This window comes from Geotrypetes seraphini, chromosome 4, assembly GCF_902459505.1.
Source record: "Geotrypetes seraphini chromosome 4, aGeoSer1.1, whole genome shotgun sequence".
Classification (NCBI taxonomy): Eukaryota; Metazoa; Chordata; class Amphibia; order Gymnophiona; family Dermophiidae; genus Geotrypetes; species Geotrypetes seraphini.
In genome coordinates this window covers 266,425,588-266,448,903 of record NC_047087.1, presented here as the reverse complement: position 1 = coordinate 266,448,903, position 23,316 = coordinate 266,425,588, and the positions used below count along the sequence as shown (strand labels likewise).

The following is a 23,316-nucleotide window of genomic DNA, read 5'->3' as shown; positions in this document are numbered from 1 at the left end:
TATCATGGGACTATATTGAAAAATAAAACTAAAATTTGCTTGAAAACACTTTTCCTTCTTACTGAAGTAGATAAATTATTGAACATACCTATATCTGTGCCCATTAGAAAAAAGAGAGAAGCTGGCTTTATTAACGCTACCAGCACCTCCAGACCTGTCAGAGATTTTGGAGAGTTAAAAAACAGTGCTTCGTTTTGTACATCATGTGGGCATCGATCGGAGTGCTCTTTTAATATTAAGATCATTGTAATGTATTTACATACGATCATCGGAGGCTGCTACAAACGATGGAAAAGACCGTGATTTGCCATTTTGTGTATCGATTGATGCGGCACTTCATCGCTAAAACTGTTAAAACTGGTTTAATGATGATCGTTAAACGCATAATGAGTTTTGTGCATCTGGGTCCCAGAGGTGAGATTGCCGTGAAATGATGGCTGCCATCAGGGGATCACACTTTTGCTTCAGTTAAGCACAAACATTATTACCTTGACTTAATTTTATTCTAGTTTAAGTTTGGGACATTGTTACTGGGGTTTGCTGGGAAGAAGTTTTTTTTTTCTGCCGGTGAGGATGTTGCAGAAGCAGTATTGTTAATGCTCATTCTCTGCTCACGCCATGGGCTTTAACCTCTGTAATATCGGAGTCTTTTTCTTTCTTTTTCTTGTATTGTGTATCTTGATTAACAGTTGCTTTTTTAACTGGAATGAGATGATCTTGTTATATAGTTTACTGCTTTTTAAAAGAAGCATAAATTAGTATTATAGATGCATTAAAAAAAATCCTGCTAACAATAATTTTTTTAAAGCCCTATAATTGAGTGTTTCAATAACTAAGGAATTCTAGAACTTTTGTGTGAAATGTACTGTAAGTTAATTAGTGATTTAAAAAAAAAAAAGAAAAGCAGTCATTGGAACATTATGGGCATTTTTCATCATTCTATCCTCTTGGTAGCTGAAAATGAGCTACCGTATAGTGTTGTCCTGTGTCCTATCTTTTCTGCCATTCAAATTCCATTCTAATTAGAATCACTGCCTAGTGCAAATAACTTGTACAAATCAGGCTTTGTTCCTTTTGCCTATGACATCATCAAATAGTTGGCGGCTAATTGCCCAATTACATCACAAGCAGAAAGGAGAACAAAGCCTGAATTGTGGTCAAACTGATTTCATTGGGTAAGAGATAAGCGTGACTCTTTAACTAGGAGACACAACTAACATGATAACCAAATATAATGAAGCAGGGATAAATACATAACCTAATCATTTCATTGAATCAATTTTAAGTGACCACTTCTACTTTACTACTACTGTATGTTTAAATTTAACTACTAATGGTGATCTGTTGATGGGCTATGCCATCATATTTGACTATTTGTTAAATCCTGTGGTTTCACGGTATTCATCCAGAAATGCTTTCTTTAGTTTATACTATGTTTTTGTCATCTGCAATTGCACACTTGTCAGTAGCACTTTAATCTTTCTTTGCCTCTGCTTTGCATGGTTGAATAAACTCTTACTGGGTCACTGTTTAATTTGATGTGGCCCCTTTCAGTAAAATGATGGAGAAAAGATGAATTAAGGCTGTATGCTAGTCAGTATCAATCAAGGTTTCTGTGTATTGCTTATTAGTCACAGTGCATTTTGATATTAGCCCTCCATAACCTCCCTCTCCATGTTAATGTTGTCTCGAGGTCCTTTTACCCCATGTAGCTAAGGTTATTTATATAGAAGGGCTTTAAACAGGTCAGTGCGATCTCCCTTGGGGTCCTGTTCACTAAGACATGGCTAACACAAGTGCAGGCTTAGAAAGTGCAGGCTTTGATGCTTAGCATCTATTCTTATTTTAGACATTTCAGAAAGTTGAAGAAAGGGATTAAGACCATCCTTTTCACAGACTACTTTAACAAATAATGTAACAGACAAGGGGAGTAGCAACATAGAGGAAATAGCTGGCTACTCCCCACTAAGTCAAACGCTGTCCAATACTAATGTTTTGAAAGACAAAATACCCCAACAACCTAATCAACAGTTATTCACAACCTGGTTGTGAATTTATATATATATATATATATATATATATATAAGGAGGAAGAGACTTCAGGTGCCCATAGAAGCTGAGCTATGACACTGTCTTGCTCAGTCTCCTAGTTTTATAGCCTATCAGTCTAAAAAAAACCTCTTTTAAATCTAAACTCTTACTAGGGAGTTAAATGTGCAAATGCAATTCTCAAATGATTCAAAAAATGTTGTTCAATAAATAAATTCACAGTAAACTTATTTTGACTAGATTTGGGTCCTTCCCACTAAGAACACGATAAGGAGCACAATAGGCATGATAGGGTGTGCAATAGACATACCCAGAAAGCTGAGGATATGATCAATTAATTCAGCAGCTACATGTGAGGAACAAATTTACCATCTTATTACAATTTGATTTGTCTGCAGTTTTCAATGTTGTTCATCACAACATTTTGACTTACCTGCTTTCAGAGATAGGTCTAGATCAGAGGGTCCCAACCCTGTCCTGGGGGACCCCCAGCCAGTCGGGTTTTCAAGATATCCCTAATGAATATGCATGAGAGAGATTTGCATACCTGTAACTTCCATTATATGCAAATCTCTCTCATGCATATTCATTAGGGATATCTTGAAAACCCAACTGGCTGGGAGTCCCCCAGGACAGGGTTGGGAACCACTGGTCTAGAATATTCAGTTTTACACTGGTTTTCTAACTTTTTACGATTACGTTTGTACACTGTTAACATATATGGTATAATCTCCTCCCCTTGGAAGGCATTGTGTGGGGTACCAAAGGGTTCGCCTTTGTCTCCCATCCTTTTCAATTATATGACTATTTTGAAATACTTCGATACATCAATTTTTGAATCCCTTTACATCTATGCAGATGATATTTTCATTCTCCTCGAGGTAGATCTGATCTGTCTTCAGACATAATTCAGTTTATAACAAAACTATAAGCTTGGGCATTCTGTGTCCAAATGAAATTAAATGAAGCCAAAACTAAACTCTTATGGTTCGGCCTAAAATTGGATCACCTCCCTCTGTCAGGTATTTCTCTGTAAATTGACTTTTCCTCCAAAATTTGGGGTATCATTGTAGACTCCTCCCTTTCATTCAATGGACAAATTAATTGTTTAGTATAAAACAAAAAACAAAACTTTTTCAGCCTTCACATGTTGAGGAGAGTCAGGTCCTGTTTTCATCATTCCTCTGTTCTAGTTCAATCCATCATTCTTTCTTGGTTAGATTATTGTAATTCAATTTATTTAAGTCTAACTGAAACTAGCTTGCAGAGGCTCCAGTTGATTCAAGAATACCACGGCTAGGTTGATTTTCAGCAAGGGTAAATTTGAGCATGTATGTCCATTACTAGCCAAACTATTGGCTTCCAATATTCTCCAGGATACTCTTTAAAGGTTCCTGTTTAATTTTCAAGATTCTATTTGGCAGATATTCCTCACATACCTCTTTTATGGAATTTTCAAAGATTGGGTCTTGTTAGGAACACGCAAAAACTCAAACTGTATTTTTCCATCTCTTAAGGAATTATTTTTACTGGTAAATTAGGGAAATCCTATCCTTTCAAACTAACAGAAATATGGAATAATATTCCTCTAAGGTTAAGAGAATTAGGTTCATTTCAACTTTTTTTGTAGAAATTTAAAAACATGGTAAACCCATGTTCTTTCTATATTTTTGTAATTGATATAAACCAAGTCGAGCTTTATTACATGAAGATGACCCAGTCTATAAATCTAAGTTTTAGTTTAGCAGTTATTTACATAAATTAATTGATAAGGTGTGAATAGGCAATAACAGCCAATTATCATGATGAGCAGTTTATCATTTATTAAATTTAATATACTGCCTTTTTTGCAAAACAAGTCAAGGTGATATACACGTAGGATCTCTTAAATAATGTTAGCAACTAAATTATATAGCACTGAACTATGAGAGGGATGTGGGAGAAGCATCGGTGGAGCTCGCAAATCTTATAGAATACGGTCAGTTATGTATGTAATTGACAGCATTTAGGCATGAACATGTACACCAGACTTTGCCAAGGCATAAGTGGTTGTGCCTAAGGCTAAGTGTGTAAATGTCAATTTATGCTAGTATTCTATAATTGTAGCAAGGCACATAATTGCCAATATAGAATTTGCATTTAACATGCATCATCCTAGCACCTAACTTTGCATGACATCTCATAAAGAATTATTCCCCTAGCACTTTCCAGCTAGCTTGAACCCCTCCTAAAGTTTGATGTTCTTCCCTCCTTGCGCTATGGGCAGGTTCAGTCTCCAGTTTTCTCTGCGTCCCACCCTCTCCCTTTGCAACTTTTTTCTTGCTCTCTCTCTAACTCCTTCCATCCCCCACACATCCCATACCTCTCTGTTAACCTCCTCCTTGACATGGCACCCAGAGTGCTCTCTCATACCTTTCCTAGAGGAGTGTGTGGCGCAGTGGTTGGATCTACAGCCTCAGCACCCTGGGGTTGTGGGTTCAAATCCTGCGCTGCTCCTTGTGATCCTGGGCCAGTTACTCAGTCCTCCATAGCCCCAGGTATACTAGATAGATTGTGAGCCCACTGGGACAGATAGAGAAAATACTTGAGTACCTGATTGTAAAACCGTTTAGATAAACCTTGATAGGTGGTATATAAATACCCAATAAACTTGAAACTTCCCTAACCCACATATATCTCTTTCTGAAACCTCTCTTGCTCCTAGCGTGCACACACTCCCATAGTTATCTCAGAATGCCTCTCACATGCAGATCTCTCTTACCCCTCCCCCCTTCACCAATGCATCCCACCATAACTCTGTCAATATTTACCTCTACCCAGTCCCATAACCCACCATAGTTTTCTAAACTTTCTCAGCACTCACAGATTCATAGTTCTCTCAACCCCATCCCCAATCTGCGCACCTTCTTCCTACAGTTCTTAGTGAATCCCCACCAATATCCCATTATATCCCTGTTCACCTTGACACTTACAAACACCCACACCTAATTCTCTCTCTTTGCCACTCCATTCTATTGCCACTTCACCTATTGTGCCTCCACCCCACTGTTCAGTTTACCCTTCTTCTCTCATTTTTCTCCTTGTCCCATGTAACTTTTGGTATGCACATCCCTCCTGCATGCACCCTATCACTTTTCTTCTCCTCTTGCTCCTTATTCCACAAGCTCTCCTTACACCCCACCCCCAGCATTTCCCACTCATTTCCTCCCCAGCACTCAACCTTAACAGGAGCCAGGAGGAAAGCAACTACATACCAGACCTTGTCCTGCTCCTTTGCCACACTGGTTCTGACTGCTGAATTTGAACTGTCTGGGACACTGTAGCACTATGTGGTTTGAATTCTGCAGTGAGAGCCAGTGTGGTAAAGGCATGGAATATGGCCTATTAAGCTAACGTGACCATTTATTTTTTTCATCAAAACGGGACATCTATTAATATTCAGCCCCGCCCAAATCCCGCCCTAGCCCCACCCCCAATTTCTTCCATTCATTTTTCATGTACACACAATATCTTATTAATTCATAATGGTAAACATAAAATTTTTAAAAAACACAAAGCACACTGTACGCAGAGAAAATGTTAATTATCATTTACGATTTTCGGTTTTTTTTCAAAGATGTCAAGGCAGATTACTTTAAAAATATGCAAAATTAGACAAATATAGTACAAAATATAGATAGCAAATATAAATTCTCAAAACGGACTCATTTTGATCACTAAATTTAAAATAAAATAATTTTTCCTACCTTTGTTGTCTGGTGATTTAATGAGTCTCTGGTTGCACTTCCTTCTGACTGTGCATCCAGTCTTTCTTTCGCATCCAACATTTCTTTCACAATCCAGCCCCATCCCCTTTGGGTCCAGGTCTCTCTCTCTTTTCCCTCTGTTACCCTCCCCAGATCCAGTGTCAGTTCTCATTTGTACCTTTGTTCCAGGTCTCCCTCTCTCTCCCTCCTCTGTTATGATCTTAAATCTCCCTTTTCTTCCCCAGGGTCTCTCCCCCTCTGTCTGAACCTCACATAGTCCTGTATCTGCCTCTTGTCTTTCCCCTTTGGTCCAGGCCTTTCTCTCTCTAGTCTTTCTAATCTGCTTACACCCCCCCCCCTCTCTGCCTCTTTCTCGCCTTCCTTCCTTCCTCCCAGCAGATTTTAGCATATCTCTCTTCTCCTTTTCTCCCCTCAGATCTGGTATCTGTCTCCTTCCTCTTTTCCTCCTCCCAGGTTTGGAATCTGTCTCCTTCCCTTCCCCCCTGCTCAGGCATCTTTCTCTCTGCTCTCTTCCTCCTGTTCTTCCCTGTTCTTCCTTCTCAATTTATTTTCTGCCTCTGTCTAAATTCTTTCTTACTATTCAGTCATCAATTTCCCTCTTTCATTGTGTCTACCTATAGCTTGCCACATCTTTCCCTCACCCCTTCCAGTATCTAACTCTATCCTCTTCCCTCAATCCAGCATGTACCCTTTTTTCTTTCTCCTCCCCACTTCCATTCAGCGTCTGCTCCCCCTCTCCCTCCACTTCCATTCAGTGTCTGTCCCTCCTCTCCCCCCACTTCCATTCAGTGTTTGTCCCTCCTCTCCCCCACACTTCCATCTACTGTTCACCCTCTGTCTTGCCCCTTCCATTCTCTGCCCTTTCCATTCAGTGTCCCCACCCTCTCTCTCTCTTCCATTTGGTATCTTCCCTCTTTCTATGCTCCTTCCATAAACTGTCTCCTTTGTACATGATTCATTTCAGCTTCACCCCCTCTCTATTTTTCTGTCTCCCTATGCTCTGGAATCTCTCTCTTCTCCTTTCCTTCCTTCCCACTCCACCCCCCCTCCCCAATGCCCTGACATCTCTTTTCCCTCCATGCTCTGGCACCTCCTCTCCCTCTGGTCTGGCATTTGTTTCCTGTGTCTCCCCATGCCCTGGCATATTTCTCCTCTCCTTCCAACTCCCCCTCCCCCTCCATTATCTAGCATCTCCTCTCCTTCCTTTCTCTCCTTCCCTCCTTCTTTCCTTTCCCATGGTCTGGCATCTGTCTCCTTCCCCCCCCCCATGCCATGGCATCTCTCTCTCCCCCTCCATGGTCTGGTATCTCCTTTCCTTCCCTCCCATGGACTTGGCATCTCTTGTTCCTCTCCCTTTTCCTTCTCCCTCCTTCTGTGTCAGCATGCACCCTATCTACCTATTACCGTACTCCAATATCCAAAACCTCCTTTTTCTTCTTATTACATCCACCCCGTGTCCAGCATCTCCCACCTATCTTTCTACTCACATCATGTCTGTTTTTTTCCTTCACCCTACAACCTCCATGTCCAGCATCTTCCTGTGTTCCTTTTTTTTCTTCCTTATCTTATTTAGCAGCTTTCCCCCCTTTCCTGGGCCAGCCAACCCACCATCTTCCCACATCCCATTCCAGTAACTCCCCTCTTTTTCCCAACTTAATAGGCCTGAATGGTATAGAAGTCACTCAGAGTGTTCCAGTAATGCTGCGACACTGGAGGCGATTCTTAGCTGCCATCAGCCCTGCCTTCGGCTGCGCCGGTAATGCTAAACTGGATGGTAAAAGCAAAGAGAGACGCCACAGGAGCTCTCGATCCCGCCCCTCAAAAACAGGAAGTCACTTCAGAGGGGGGCGGGATCGAGAGCGGCAGAACTTCGAGTGATGCAGGCAAGTGGAAAAGTACATCCAGTTTAGCATTACCGGCGCAGCTGAAGGCAGGGCTGATGGCAGCTTGGATTGCGGGGCGCCCTTGCCATCTCCAAGAATAGGGGGGGTGATTCCAGACCTGTCGGGCCCCCCTGACCATTTCGGCGCTGTAGAGAGGGAAGGAGGGAGGCAGGCTTTAGCGTGGGAGGGGAAGCGATCTCCGGTCCCTTGTCCCCTCGCACAGCTTCGGGACGCTGTCCCTGAAAATGGGACATTTTGGCGTCCCGAAGTGGTGGGTCGGGACAATGGGATGGTCGATCCCATAATGGGACAATCCCGTTGAAAACGGGACGTATGGTCACCTTATATAAAGCAGCCATTCTCCTCCTGCTTCTCTGCCTGGGTCAAGCACTGGGAAAGAAGGGAGGAGGCCTAGGGGAAATTAATGTGACAAGTTGAGAGTGCATATCTGAGGGGGTGAAGAGCATAGTGTATGAGTTGTGGGGGCTTAAGCCTGCCAGTCTCAGGGGTCTCCTTTGGCCCTGTGCAGAGTTCTGCATAACAAAAACAGAGTTCTGCACAGCAGGGAAATTCTGTGTAAATTCTGCATTTTACAGCTATGCAGAATCCCCTTAGGATAGGGGTGGGTAATCTCTATCTTTGAGAACTGCAATTCAGTCAGTTTTTGAGGATTTCCGAAATGAATGTGCATGAGATCTATTTGCTTACAATGAAGACAATGCATGCAAATAGATCTTATGCATTCACTGGGAAAATCTTGAAAACCCACTTGGGTTGTAGCCTTCAAGGACAGAGGTTGCCCACCCCTGCTCTAGTACTACTATTATCATTTCTATAGCACTAAAAGGCATAGGCAGCGCTGTACATGGGGCATGTAAAAGAGGTCCCCGTGCAGAAGAGCTTACAATCTAATTTGGACAGACAGAACATACAGGGATTGAGGAGTTTTCTAGCAGAAAGAACAATAGGATGGACATAGGTATCTTACGGTGAGTGGGAGTTAGGAGCTGAAAGTAGCCTCGAAAAAGTTGGCTTTTAGCCCGGATTTGAATACTGCCTGATGTACTGATTCAGCCAGTCTGTTCCAACCATACAACAGAGCAAGATAGAAGGGACGGAGCTAGAGCTGGCAGTAGAGGAGAAGGGTACGGATAGGATAAGGTTAACAGATGTCCGAATTTCCCCGGACATGTCCTCCTTTTCGAGGACATGTCCTTGGGTCCGGATGGCTTTTCAAAACCCGGCACTTTGTCCAAGTTTTGGGAAAAGCTTTCTTGAAATCGCATTGGACGGGAGGGCATCCATGCATGCGCTGATGCCACGCGATGACATCACGCGTGTGGATGCCTTCCTGCCCAATGAGAGCAGGCAGCGGGGCTGGGGTGGGATTGGGGTGGGATTGGGGGCAGAGTTGGGGCATAACGGGACGTGGATCGATGGAACTGGGGGGAGAGGGGGGCGGGTCTTGAGGTCTGGATTTTACTGAAGTAAAATCTGGTAACCCTAAGATAGGAGGGACTTACTGGATGAATGAAGTTCATGGGGGGGGGGGGGAGCATAAGGGGAATTAAGTGAGGAGAGATATTGAGGAGCTGAAGAGTGGATGCACTTGTAAGAAGAGTTTGAAATGGATTTGGAAATAGATGGTGAGCCAATGAAGTGACTTGAGGAGAGGGGTAATGTGAGTATGGAGGCTCTCGCGGAATATTGTTTGTGCAGCAGAATTTTGAACAGATTGAAGGAAAGAGAGATGGTTGAGCAGAAGACCTGAGAGATGCAAATTGTAGTAATCTAAGCGAGAGGTGATGAGAGTGTACAGTACATAAGGGTTTCGTAGTGTGCTCAAAAAGGAGAGGTTGGATTTTGGTAATGGTAGCGCCTAATTGACTAATTAGTGCACTTGCACATCTGCGATCCATGCTCTAATTTGGATGAACTATACAGAATCTGGGGGTTAGTTCACAGTACTTACTGTGCATTAATTGCCACTTGTGAAGTTGGTAGGGATACATTAAATACATCTGTGCTAATTACAAACAGTAAATGCAGTAGATATTGTGATCATGCCCCCACCCGTTTACCTAACAGTGTTTGCACTTACTTTGCTTTAATATTAGCTGTTAAATTGCAATAAATGCAGAAACTTAATCCATTTACCGGTAGTAAAAGAGTAGTTGCTCTTTTGGCTTCTAATTACAGGAGTGAATATTTGTATTGTCAAAATGTAGACATTCTTGCAGTGGAAGAGTAAATGAACATACAAATTATAAATGCACATGCCTGCTAATTTTCCAAAGCCACATATTTCCAGGAAAGTTGATCTATAATATGTAAATGATCTGACTATGGTTTGACGGATGCTAGTCTTCCATCCTCATTTAAAATCTTTTAAACTATCATAGCAGTAATAGATGGTACTACAGAAAAATAGCTTTGAGGCACGCCCCATTCATTTTAATTCAGTATAAAACTCTGTTGCCCTTTTAAGATTGGCAAATGTACAACATGATAGGACATCTCTGCTTTGTAACTAAACAAGTTGTTCTTGTGTGTGTACAGTGCAGTTTTCTGTTTCATCTTAAATATTAGATCAGATATAATTAAACTGTAATAGCTAGTCGCATAGCCATCTTGAAAGGACTCCTTCAGTACTGCAGTATGGTAGACTCAATTGAAAAAAAAAAAGCAGTTATTTGGAAAGTACTCATTATTTCACATGACCATGTATGAGCCGTGCTCACAGATTATAAACTAATTGAATTTAAGATTTATCTTTCTTCAAAATTAAACAATAAATCAACTTGTTTCAGATCAAATTTATTTGAAAATGGTAAAACTGAATATGCTTTAGAGCCCACCAGGGGTTTTTTTTTCTGTGTAACTTGATGAATGCTGGCTCAGGAAAAGTCTTTTTCCAAATGTCACTGTTGTCTATGGATTTAGACCAGTGGGTCATATTTTCTGACTTGTAAGTGTCAGATAAGTCTCCAAGTGAAACATCATTGTATGAGGACAGTTCTTACATTACAATACATTATTTTTTTCTAAAGTGTCATGAAGATCTTTCCACTATACTTTTCACCGGCTAAATATTTCACTGTGTATCATTCAACAATGCAACTTCAGAGTGCTAGATCTCTCATTAGCTAGTAGACTACTATGTATATCATCTTAAGACTTTACTTAGGATCTTCAGACTGCCACAAGAGTATTGTAACTTTATGTGGCTGCAATCTTCATCAATCCTGGGCTTGGGGGCCCGTTCCAGCGGGGCACCCGACACTGTCTTCGCTCCTCCCCCATTCCAGCAGGGGAGAGCCGACGGAGGAGGGCTGCAGTCCGGCCATCGGACCAACGGTTGGCTCGGGGGCCCGTTCAAGCTGGACTTCAGTTTTGACTGTTTTGATTTTATTTTCACTTCTTCTTTTTAGTTTATGATATATTTTTTAATCTCACTTATTATTTTACCACTTATTTTGTTTTATTTTATCATTCAAATTTCATTTAAATTTCTATTGCTTCAACGGTTCTCCCTCTGCATCTATTCTTATCTCCCCTCTTTTTTCAACCTTTCAAAGTCCTTTAGATCATTATAGTCTTATTAGAATGTTTATTTTCTTATTTTTCTCATCTATTCTCTATTTTATTTCTTCATTACTTTACTAATTGTCATTTTTCCAGGTACTTTAGTTAGATTGTGAGCCTTCGGGACTGTAAGGGAATTTCTAAGTACCTATTTTACTTATAATTTTAATGCACCCTATTGTCTATTTTTCTGTAAACCGCTTAGAATCCTAACGGAGTTTAGCGGTATATAAGAAATAAATTACATTACTTTTTTTTTTTAATGGCGTTTTTATAATCTCTTATCAAATATGTGAAATATTTCAAACGTAGCTTTGTTGTTAACGCAACTCCCCTCACCAATGCATTTCATCTACTTCTTCAGGGTCAGAGAAGATGCTGAAGCATAGTAAATAGCACATCTGCTTTGCCTTTCAAGCTTGCCGCCATTACATTAATGTAATTACAGTATATACTTGAATATAAGTCGATCCAAATGTAATTCGAGGCCCCCATTTCCCCCCCCCCAAAAAAAAAAGGAGGCAAAATGGTTAACTCAAATATAAGATGGGGGCCCTGCCAGGATCTGCACCGTGTCCCCTCCATCACGCCCTCCCCTGCCAGGCTCTGCACTCAGCCCTCCTCCCTGCCAAGTTCTGCACCCAGCCCCCAGCCCTCCATGCCCTGCCAGGCTCTGAACTCAGCCCCCTTCCCTGCCAAGCTTTGAACCCAGCCTCCCTCACACTCTGCCAGGCTGTGCACCTAGCCCCCTTCCCTCTCTGCCCTACCAAGCTCTGCACCCTATCCCCCTCCCTTCCAGGCTCTGCACCCTGTACCCACTCCCTACCAGGCTCTGCACCTTGTCCCACGTTCCTTCCCTTTACCTTCTTCACCTCTAGTTGTGTACTGATAGGCCGGGACAGGAGGGATCCCTCCCGTCCCAGCCGATATAAACAAATTTTTACCCCTCCCCCTCCCCAATTACCTTTTTCCTGGAGGAGTGAGCTTTCCGCGCTCAAGCACCTCCTTCCGATCTCGTGGCCAATGGCGTACTTGGGTCGGCAGGCAAAAGCGAGCTTTTTGAGCTCCCACCCGGCCCTGCGCTGCTCCCTGAATGGCTGCCACCAGTTTTCGTGAGGCCCATTAATGTAATGGTGGCAAGCTTGAAAGGCAAAGCAGATGTGCTATTTACTATGCTTCAGCATCCTCCCTGACCCTGAAGAAGTAGATGAAATGCGTTGGTGAGGGGAGATGTGTTAACAACAAAGCTAAGTTTGAAAGATTTCACATATGTAATATAAGAGATTATAAAAATGCCATTAAAAAAACCAAAAAAGTCACCAGGATGAATGAAGATTGCAGCCACATAGAGTTACATTACTCTTGTGGCAGTCTGAGGATCCTAAGTGGAGTCGTAAGATGATATACATAGTAGTCTATTAGCTAATGAGAGATCTAGCGCTCTGATGTTGTTGCATTGTTGAATGAAGATCTTCACCCACATTCCCTGTTTTATGTTGTTCATTTGACTTGACATTTTTATAGGAAGGTGGTGAGAACTCTTGATTTTGGTGGTATCCTGCATCATTGAATGTGTAACAAATGAAAAGATGAGATGAATAAGTAATGAAATGGAGTGATAAATTTAAAACTGATGATAGGATTGAAGTCGATAACAATGAAGATGTAATAGTATTAGAAATTATTAGATAATTTATAAAATATTTAAAAAATAATTTAAAAAGAAGAAAAGAGTTCAAATTAAAAGAAGATAGAGTAAGTTAGATTTGCACGATTGGGTGAGCCAGTGACGAGTGCTGCCACACTGTATTATATTACGATCCAGTATACAGGTGGTGTTCTGAGATTCTCCACGTGTGTTAAAGCTATTTCTTAAGAAGCATGATATAAAGAAACACAGTGACTAAAGTGTACATGTTTATATAGGGAATAAGTTTGAGTGCCTAAGGGGATTGTGAATTTCAAACTACTGAGATTGGGCATGTTTGATCACATGTAATGCTGAAAGCACATGAATTTTCTATCCCTTGTCTAGTTTATGTTATGATTTTTTTTTTATATTTTTCAGAGTAAATCATCTAGAAAAGGCTTTATTCGAACACGATGGTGTATTAGTGAATGGTATGTTATACCCAACTTATTATGGCAATCTGTACTGTATAAATTTAGAACATCTGCAGGAAGTCACAAATATTGTATAATAGATTACATGTAATCTCATATATGGAAAATATGAAAGACAGAGATAACTGATAATATTACAGATTTAATTACATGTAATTTACCCTCCCCCCCTTTTATAAAGCTGCGGTATCGGCTATCGCATGGCAAACACTCCAACGACCATTAAATCCCTATAGACATCAGAGCGATTACCACAGCAGCAGCCGCTACCGCAGCTTTGTAAAAGGAATCCTTGATAATATAAACTTACCATTTGACTTGTCTAGAATAAAATAAATATTTGTGAGACAGAGAAATCTAAATTAAGTACTTATACTAGCGTTTTTAGCGCACGCACCAGATTAGCGCATTCAGATAGTGCATGCACCAGATTAGCGCGCGCTATCTGAAAAACTACCGACTGCTCAAGAGAAGATGGTAGCGGCTAGCACGCGCTATTCCGCACGTTAAGGCCCTAACACACCTTTGTGAAAGGAGCCCATAGTTCTTATATCACTAGTGTAATAGCCAATTTTTTTTTTTTTTTTTTAATTAAATATCTTCCTTTTCATTTGCTTAAGCTGTCTATCTTAGATTCTAGGCTCTTGTTCACCAATCAAGTAGTTTACACCTAGTTTAAACTATTTGAATTTGGAAAAAAGTTACCAGATACTATCTTTTGTTTCTTCATTTCTTACTCTACAATCAGGCATTACCCTGAAAGTAGATAAAATGTTTTGGGTATTCTTTTAGACTCTTCTCTTACATAAGAAGATCAAATTTCTAATTTATGGAGGAAAATTTTATATAATATGAGGAAACTTAGGCTTGTGAAGTCGTGCTTTTCTGAACATCATTTTGCACTGTTGGTTCAGATGTTAGTGTTACCTCAACTTGATTACTGTAATTCTTTATATTTGAACTTAACATCAAAACTGATCAGAATTTGCAGTTACTCCAGAATACTGCGGTTAGAAAAATATGAAAGTGTTGCATTAGCATGTAAAAATCTTCATTGGATATCTTTTGAGAGGTGAATTAAGTTTAAATCAGCTTTTATAGTTCACCCTATATTACAAATCGATTCTTCAGATAACCTGATTTTGCTTTTTAAGCATTTGCATTATTCTTCCACCAGATTATTTGATACGTTATTGCTACGCTTTCCATAGATAAGAGGAGTACAGTATAAATGACGGCTTAACTCCTCTCTTGCTTACACTGTCATTACAATTTGGAATAATCTACCTGTTTAGATTAGGATGGATATCAATTAAGGTTTTGTAAAAATTTGAAAACTTTTTTATATGATTTGTTGTAATATTCATGTTATGATATTTTAATGATTGTTTTTGAATTTTCCTATAGATTTTACAGCCTCTTTGAATATAAATTGCCTTGAACCTTTTTGGTATAGTGCGATTAATAAATTGTGGATTAGAATTGGTTAGAGTAGATAGTCGTCATATGCTTTTGTGTTTCTTTAACCTCCTCATTCATTCTCTAGTTATGTTCCACTACCCCTATTCACCAGCATGGCCACTGCTTCAAATTTGTCATCTTCTACAAATGCCACCCCTCTAATTTCTCCACATCAACACTTTCCCTCTCTGACCATCATCTGATAACTTTCATATTTAATTACCTTCCCCCTTACTCTCAACCAATTTCCACCGACACATTGAGGGATCTTCAGGTTATTGACCCTTGTACTCTTCTCTACCATTGTTTCACTTCTCAATGTTTTCCAAATTTGTCAGTGAGGCTGTGTCTTCCTACAATACAATTTACTCCTCTGCTCTGAACACTCTTTCTCTTTCCATTCCCATACTGTAAGTCATACCAAACTCAGCCTTCATTGACCTCTAGAATCCACTACCTAAGTTTCTGTGCTCACTGTGCTGAGCCACTTTGGTTAAAATTTTGCGCTTAGGCTGACTTCATACATATCAAATTCTTGCTGACCTCTTTCATTCTGCTCTTGCACTTGCCAAACAAGACAACCACATCCATTTGACAAACTTTCTTGGCTCCAACCTTCATCATCTCTTTAGCACACTTCAAATTGCCTCCACCTACAACTGCCTCCTTATCCTTCACTTTTTTCCCTAGAACATGGCTATATTCTGTTCTCTGATCCCATTTCCACCCATCTACTCAACTTTCTTACTGTCACCCCTTCTATCTGTTGTCTTCAATCTTTCACTCTCCACTGCAACTGTTTCTGATGCATTCAAGCATGGTATTACATCATTCTTTAAAAAATTGGATCCGTCCTGCCTTTCCAATTATCATCCCATCTCCCACTTTCCTTTGTTTCCTAGCTACAGTACTTGTATGTGCTGTTCATTGCCTTCATCTTGACTTTCTTTCATCCCAAACTGTTTTATATCCACTACATTCCAACTTTCTCTCTCTACATTCAACAGATACAGCCCTTGACTGAACTTTCCTGTGACCTATTCCTGGCCAGACTTAAATACTTTTATTCAATCCTCATCTTTCTTGACGTATCTGCTGCTTTTTACACTGTTGATTACCATCTACTCCTTGATATGCAATCCTCATTTGGATTTCGTATAGAATACGTGTGATATAACAGTTTTAAATAGTTTTGAGCCATCTGCAAATCTGATCACCTCTCCCATAGTTCCCATTCCCAGATAATTTATAAATATGTTAAAAAGCATTGATTCCAGTACAGATCCCTGTGGTACTCAACTACCTACCCTCCATCATTGAGAGAACTGGTAGTTTAGCCCTACTGTTTATGTTCTGTCTTTTAACCAGTGCTCCATCCACAACAGAACATTCTCTTATTCCATGGCTTTTGAATTTTCACATAAGAGACTTTATTAAATATCTAGACACACTACATCAGCTGGTTTATAGTTAATCCACATAGTTATTCATGCCTTCATAAAGCTGTAGCAAATTAGTGAGACAAAATTTTCCTTGGCTGAAGCCATGTTGAATTTGTCACATATTTGTCTATGGGCTCCTTTTACAAAGGTGCGTTAGGGCCTTAACACATGGAATAACACGCGCTAACTGCTACCACTTCCTCTTGAGCAGGTGGTAGTTTTTCGGGTAGCATGTGCTGATCCAGTGCGTGCACTAAAAACGCTAGTGCACCTTTGTAAAAAGAGCCCTATGTGTTCAGTAATTTTGTTCTTTATAATAATATCTACCATTTTTACTGAGACTGATATCAGGCTTACCAGGCTATAATTTCCCAGGTCATCCCTTGTACATTCTCTCATCATCAGTAACCTTGACTGTTGTAACACCTTGCTGAATGGTATATGGATTAGCCTGTTACAAATTGTTCCAAGCACGGCCATTAAATTTGATCAAGAAACATTACTCCAAGAGGTACATTGGTTATCCCTGTCACACAGAATCACATATAAATTCTAACACTTGTACATATGATGTCTGTATTCTAGAATGCCTCTCTTTCTCTCACATTTACTCATTCTGGATATTCCATCTTAGGTCTCATCTTATAGGCCCAGTATTCAGAAACATTTGCTAAGATACTAAAATGACAAGGATATTTATTGTCATGGGCCCATCCCTGTGAAATGGCCATCTGAACCATCCCTAGTTAGAACATTGTTTTCAAAATTTTTAAGACTGAATTTAAAACATTTCTTTTCCTGAATACATTTAGTATAAGTCTCCTAGCCCATACTATTCCCTGCCTTCATTGTTTCCTGAGGGATGGTTTGGGGAATGCGCCCATCATATCGGAATTGCATGATTATTCTATCTCTCTTTTTTCATTGTAAATTCCTATCCCCCTGTTGTTTTATTACATTTATTGTATGTAAACCACTCAGAAAGGCTCTTAATTGAGGGTCCTTTTACTAAGGCATGCTAGCCATTGTAAAGCGCGTGCTAAATGCTAACGCATCCATTATATTCTATGGACACATTAGCATTTAGCGCGTGATGAAACAGCTAGCACACCGTAGTATAAGGACCCCGTAGTATAAGTGATATATCAAGTACAACTTCAAACTTGAAAACCTTTGTAAAAATTGGTATTACATTGACTACCTTCTAATCTTCAGGTACCATGAATGATTTTAATGATTGTTATAGATTACTAATAATCAGCAATTTCACTGTTGAGTTCCTTCACTATTTGGGGGTGTTTACTATCCAGTCCAGGCGATTTACTGCTCTACAACTTGTCAGTTTGGCTTATCACATCTTCCAGGTTCACCAGGATTTGTTTCAGTTCCTCTATATTATCACCATGTCATATTATCACTATATTTTTTTAAAACAGATAGCTCCCTTGAATCTTCATTTGTAAAGACTAAGGCAAAGGATTTATTTAGCCTCTCTTGCATAGCCTTGTCTTCACTGAGTGCCCCTTTTACTCCTAGATGATCTAACAGTGCCACTGATGCCCTCACAGGTTTTCTGTTTCTAATATACCTGAAAAAGTTTAAACTGTGACTTTCTGCATCTACAGCAAGCTTCTTTTGAATTCTCTTTTAGCTTCCCTATCAGTGTTTTACATTACAATTAGAATCATGTTTATATAAAGCAGCATTTATATTCTGCTATATTCCCAAATTTTGGATTGGTGCAGATTACAGTTTCAGATCCTAGTCAGTTCTAGAAGAATACATAATATTAAAAAAGATTTACATCTATCTTGCCAGTGCTGGTACTGGTTATAACACTAATAGCCTCTTTCACCTCATATCCTGGCTGTCATTTGGCCTTCCTTCCACCTCTTTTCATTTGTGGAATACATTTGATCTGGGCCTCAAGATGGTATTTTAAATAAACCTATGCCTGATATCCTCCTAACCTTTGCAGCTGCTTCTTTTAGCTTTTCTTAAACATTTTTCTCACTTATATCATAGTTATAAGAACATAAGAAACGCCTTCGCCAGATCAGACCTAGGTCCATCTAGTCCAGCGATCCGCACACGCAGAGGCCCGGTTAGGTGCTCCCTATTGGAGACCCGGATTTCCCATATCCGTCGATATGATTTGCAAGAAGGTGTGCATCCAACTTGCGCTTGAAACCCTGAACACTAGTCTCTGCCACAAGCTTCTCTGGAAGAGCATTCCAAGCACTCACCACTCGCTGTGTGAAACAGAACTTCCTGACATTTGTCCTGAACCTGCTGCCACACAGTTTCAGGCTATGACCTCTTGTCCGTGTCACATCTGAAAATGTCAGTAATGCTTCTTCCTGGTCTATTATGTCAAATTCTTTTAATATTTTAAAAGTCTCTATCAAATCCCCTCTTAATCTTCTCTTTTCGAGGGTGAACAGTCCAAGTTTTCTGAGGTGTTCTTGGTAGCTCAAATTCTCCATACCTTTGACTAGTTTAGTGGCTCGCCTATGCACCCTCTCCAGCAGAGTTATATCCTTCTTGAGGTATGGAGACCAGTGTTGGACACAGTATTCCAAGTGTGGTCTGACCATCGCTCTGTAAAGTGGCATTATGACGTCCTCCAACCTACTCGTGATCCCCTTTTTAATTTCAAATGTTAAATGTTGTCACAGTAAATTTGCTTAGTGTTTTCACCAGACAATCCTAATGTAACAGTCCAGGATGAACAATCAGTGGATAAATGAGCACAATGTAATACAAGTATGGCATATCAAAAATGATTCATCAAGGGATGCATAGGTAGGACCAGCCTAAGGGTATCTGATTCTTTAGGCATACCTTCAGCCATGTGCTCCTCCATCCTCCAGGGCTAACTCAAGGTTTTCCCCCTCCCTTCATAGCCATGCATTTCTCCATCCCCTCCCTAATTGCCCTTCCTGATCCAGTATCATTACTTCCCCAGGTAACCAGCAATCCCCTTTCACCTCTTAACCTTCTTTCTAGGAGGCAAGCAATCCCAACCCTTTTCCAGCTCTCCACCCCTCCCTCAAGTGGCAATCAATTCCAGGCCCTTTTATCTGTCTAATCCCACCAGATGGCCTGCATCTCCCCTTTCTCCCCCTAAATTCCCCTGCAGTCCAGCATCCTCCTTCCAGCATCACCTCTTCCCCTTTCTATTTTGGCCCCATGCCCAGTATATCACCATTTTTCCTTTTCCCCTGCTGCCACTACTATTGCACTAACTCTTCCTGGTTGCTGGCACAGGACCTTTCAGTAGAGTCCCTTTCTCAAGATCTATCAGGTCCTACCCATATCCCCTATATTTCCTTAGCTCACCTACTTAATTCTGGAAAACTGCTCTTTATAGCACCTGTATGAAAGCAACAGGGTAAAGGCAAAAAGCAGAGGTTCTTTACCAGACAGATCACTCTCTGGTGGATCTATCTAATGTTGAATTGATGCCTACATTTAAAAAAAAAAAAAAACTCTTGGCAAGTGGATATATTTAAATTCACAAGGAAATTGCAAAGTCATCACTTTTTCCCCCCCAAATTATGGTTAGAACTTGTGACCTCTCTGTTGTAAGAAAGGACTGTTGGTGGCTTCTTCCAGCCCACTGAACTCCTCGATATAAGTCTTCAGATTTTATAACTAAGACATGGAGACATTAGAAAAGAGGAAATATAATTTGTTTAATATCTTACTAAAGAGAAAAGTTAGACTATGTATGAACTAAGAAACAAAGATGATGATGATGATTTAAAACCAGCTGGAAAGAAGGGGCTGTAGTAGTACCGTGTTTCCCCGAAAATAAGGCAGTGTCTTATATTAATTTTGGGTCCAAAACACATATTAGGTCTTATTTTCTGGGGATGTCTTATTTTTTTTTTTTTCCATGTACAACAATCATCTCTCCCTTCCTCTCCTCCATCCCAGTTCTTCCTCTTTCCTTTCTCCCCCCCATGTGCAGCATTTTCCCTCCCCAGTCATCCATCCCCTAGTGCAGCATCTTTCTATCCCTCCCAGCCATCTCCTTATGCAGCAGAACCCCACCGATCCTCCCACTGTGAGATTGGCATACCTCTGCTCCGAGGCCTCCAAAAACAGCAGCGATGGCAGCTGTTTTTGGAGGACTCCGAGTGGAGGTATGTCAGGTCTCACCGGGATGTGGGCCGCTGAATTGACGAGTCTGATTTTTTTCGGCAAATCAGGCAGCACTAGTGTCAGGGATGGAGTTGGAGAGTTTTTTTGTGGGCAGGGGCTTCGGGGGTCGATCTTAACTCGGGCTTATTTTGGGGGAAGGGCTAATATTAGGAGCATGTTTAAAAATCATGCTAGGGCATATTTTAGGGGAAATAGGGTATTTAACAAGTATAAAACATCAACGGAGTAAGGCAGGATCAGTAACCAGAAGTGGAGCAGTAAGTGATCATGGAACAGAATTGAAGCCTGAAGCAGGAGCTAAATGTGCAGCAACTAGTTAGAACTTGCACTGAAGCATCATAAATAGCTGGGATAGCAATAGATGCAGGACAGACCTTTCGAAAACTGAAGAACTAGCAAGGGTATGTCTTGGAGGACTTTCTTATATGCTGTCACCGATAGGATGCACCTCTTGCTGGTCTAGAGGGCTTCTCCTTCTGCAGCTCAGTCACATTTCCTGGAACTGAAGTACAACTGATCAGACCCTGGGGCTTATTTGCAAGTCTTCAGCTCCTGGCCTGCAAGGCTGTGGGGCTTGAGGCCATGTTTAATTCCCAATGTATTTGTCATCTTCTACAATCAGGAATCTCAAAGTCCCTCCTTGAGGGCCACAATCCAGTCAGGTTTTCAGGATTTCCCCAATATGCATTGAAAGCAGTGCATGCACATAGATCTCATGCATATTCATTGGGGAAATCCTGAAAACCCTACTAGATTGTGGCCCTCAAGGAGGGACTTTGAGACCCCTGTTTTACAATGAAAAGAGAATTTTAGGGAAAGAATAATTTGTGCTCTACTCATGGCACTCTGCACAGTTCTCAAAAAGTCTTGTATTTATCCTGCATTTTATGGTGATCTACAAAGATGTAACATAATATGAAGTAATAAAATACAGTAAAGCATTCCGATGTAATATGTAGGTTCTGTATACTTAAAGCAAAATGCACAATTTCAACACAATAAAGGGCCTTTCTACTAAAAAGCAGTAAGCTGTTGAATTTAATGTGATCCAATGGCAAATTTAAATGTGTGTTAGGTGTAGAATCTCCATAGTAATGTCTGAGTGAGTGGTCAGCATTTGGGGGGAGATCAGATAACACAGATAAAACAGATGCAGTTATTACAGTTATGCTTTTATCCTTCACATGAATTATAGTAATGCATATTAACTATAGGGAATACTCCCCACCCAGGCTTCCTCTAAGGCAGTGGCCCGCAAACCTTCTCGAGCTGTGGCACACTAAAGGTAGAGGCCACATCTCGAGGCACCCAGAAGTGCGCGGATGTCACCGTGATGACATCATGGGCAAAGGCCCTTCAGATGGGCCCTGAGACAACAGTGGGGGGTTGCCAGCAGGGAAGAGGGCCAAAGAGAAGGAGAGGCGCCGGCGCCAGCTGATTGCCTACAGGACGTGCCTCTCGTCGTGAGAGGCACGCCCTGTGCTGGCAACGGCACCTCTACTCCCCAGTGTGCCGAGGCACACCGTTTGCAATACACTGGCTGGGTACGTGCAAATATTTTCTCTAAAAAATGCTGTTGGTGTGTGTGTGAGCGACAAGTTCTAACATCCAACTGAATTCCAGATCTGCAAGCATTTTTGTGAGTGGTCGTTTAAAATCTGTGAGCAATGCTCCTAGAATGCTCTTGTTCTCAGCTTAGAGGGAGCATAGCTCCTCGCCCCTTACCCACCACCTTCCCTCTATCTGGGCACCGGCATTTTCATGACTTTTGCATGCAAAATGTGTAGAATATTAGCACATATGCATAGAAGATGTACGCTTACCCATGAAACTGTCAATAAGGCACCTGAGAACTATTCCACAATGATGTGCTTAAATGTAAGAGGGCTCCTACTTATATGCATAACATAGAGCTATCCCAAAACTGACCACAAATAAAGCTAAGTACAACTGTTATTTGAAAACTTTGGTTATAAAACTAATTATGAAATTATTTTCATTAAAGGGTATTAATCCCATGAATTTAAAATATTTATAAGTATTTATAACGTAAGATTGGATCCTGTGATGAAGCAACATGTTAATCATTGGGGAAATGATTGCCTTGACCCCAGTGTATTGTCTCTGAGGATCAGGAACTCAACGTTGGAGATTGGGTCCCTAGAAAGGGTGATCTATTTGACACTATCTATATACCATTAACTTATGTTACTTGCATGTCTGCTGTATTTAGGCATCTACTTCTATTACTTTAATTTATCTGTCTATATATTTATTTAGTGGGATTTATTTACCACCTTTTCATGAAGAGATTCACCTAATGTGATTTACAGTACATTGAATAGTAATCAGATGCTCTTAAGTATTTTCCCTGTCTATCCTGGCAGGCTCACAAACTAACTGTGGTACCTGGGGCAACGGAGGGTTACGTGACTTGCCTAGAGTCACAGGAAGCAGGCTGGGATTGAACTCACAACCTCAGGGTGTTGAGCAGGCAGCTCTAGCCACTAGGCCCCTCTACCTTCACTTATACCCTACGTTGTCTGTTGAGATGCTTTATTGTGCAATTTGTTTAACTTATTCTTGCTCTGTACTGCCTTGGGTAAATTTCTTCAAAAAGGCAGTAAATAAATAAAGTTGATGGCTAAGGCTGATTTAACTGCTGGCATGCAAATGTTAAAGACACACCAATGCTGGGGTATGCTAATATTCAATAAAGGAATCTGAGCTCCCAGATGGCATTCTGGAATATCCTTGACAAGAGCGGCCCTATAATGAGGCCAACTGAGGGAGAGGCCTCATGCGGCGCTCTTCTGGCAGTGGCATTCTGCCGTA

At 40.8% G+C, this 23,316-nt stretch overlaps 1 protein-coding gene across 2 annotated transcripts in view; it reads left to right on the top strand.

Moving 5' to 3' along the window:
* The window catches only part of INPP5A (inositol polyphosphate-5-phosphatase A), a 764,365-nt gene that overhangs the window by 487,708 nt on the left and 253,341 nt on the right, over positions 1-23,316 (top strand). For both annotated transcript variants that reach the window (XM_033942100.1, XM_033942101.1), the window contains exon 7: positions 13,353-13,405. In XM_033942100.1, coding sequence (XP_033797991.1) covers positions 13,353-13,405 — 53 coding nt within the window. The remainder of the gene's footprint in view (positions 1-13,352; positions 13,406-23,316) is intronic.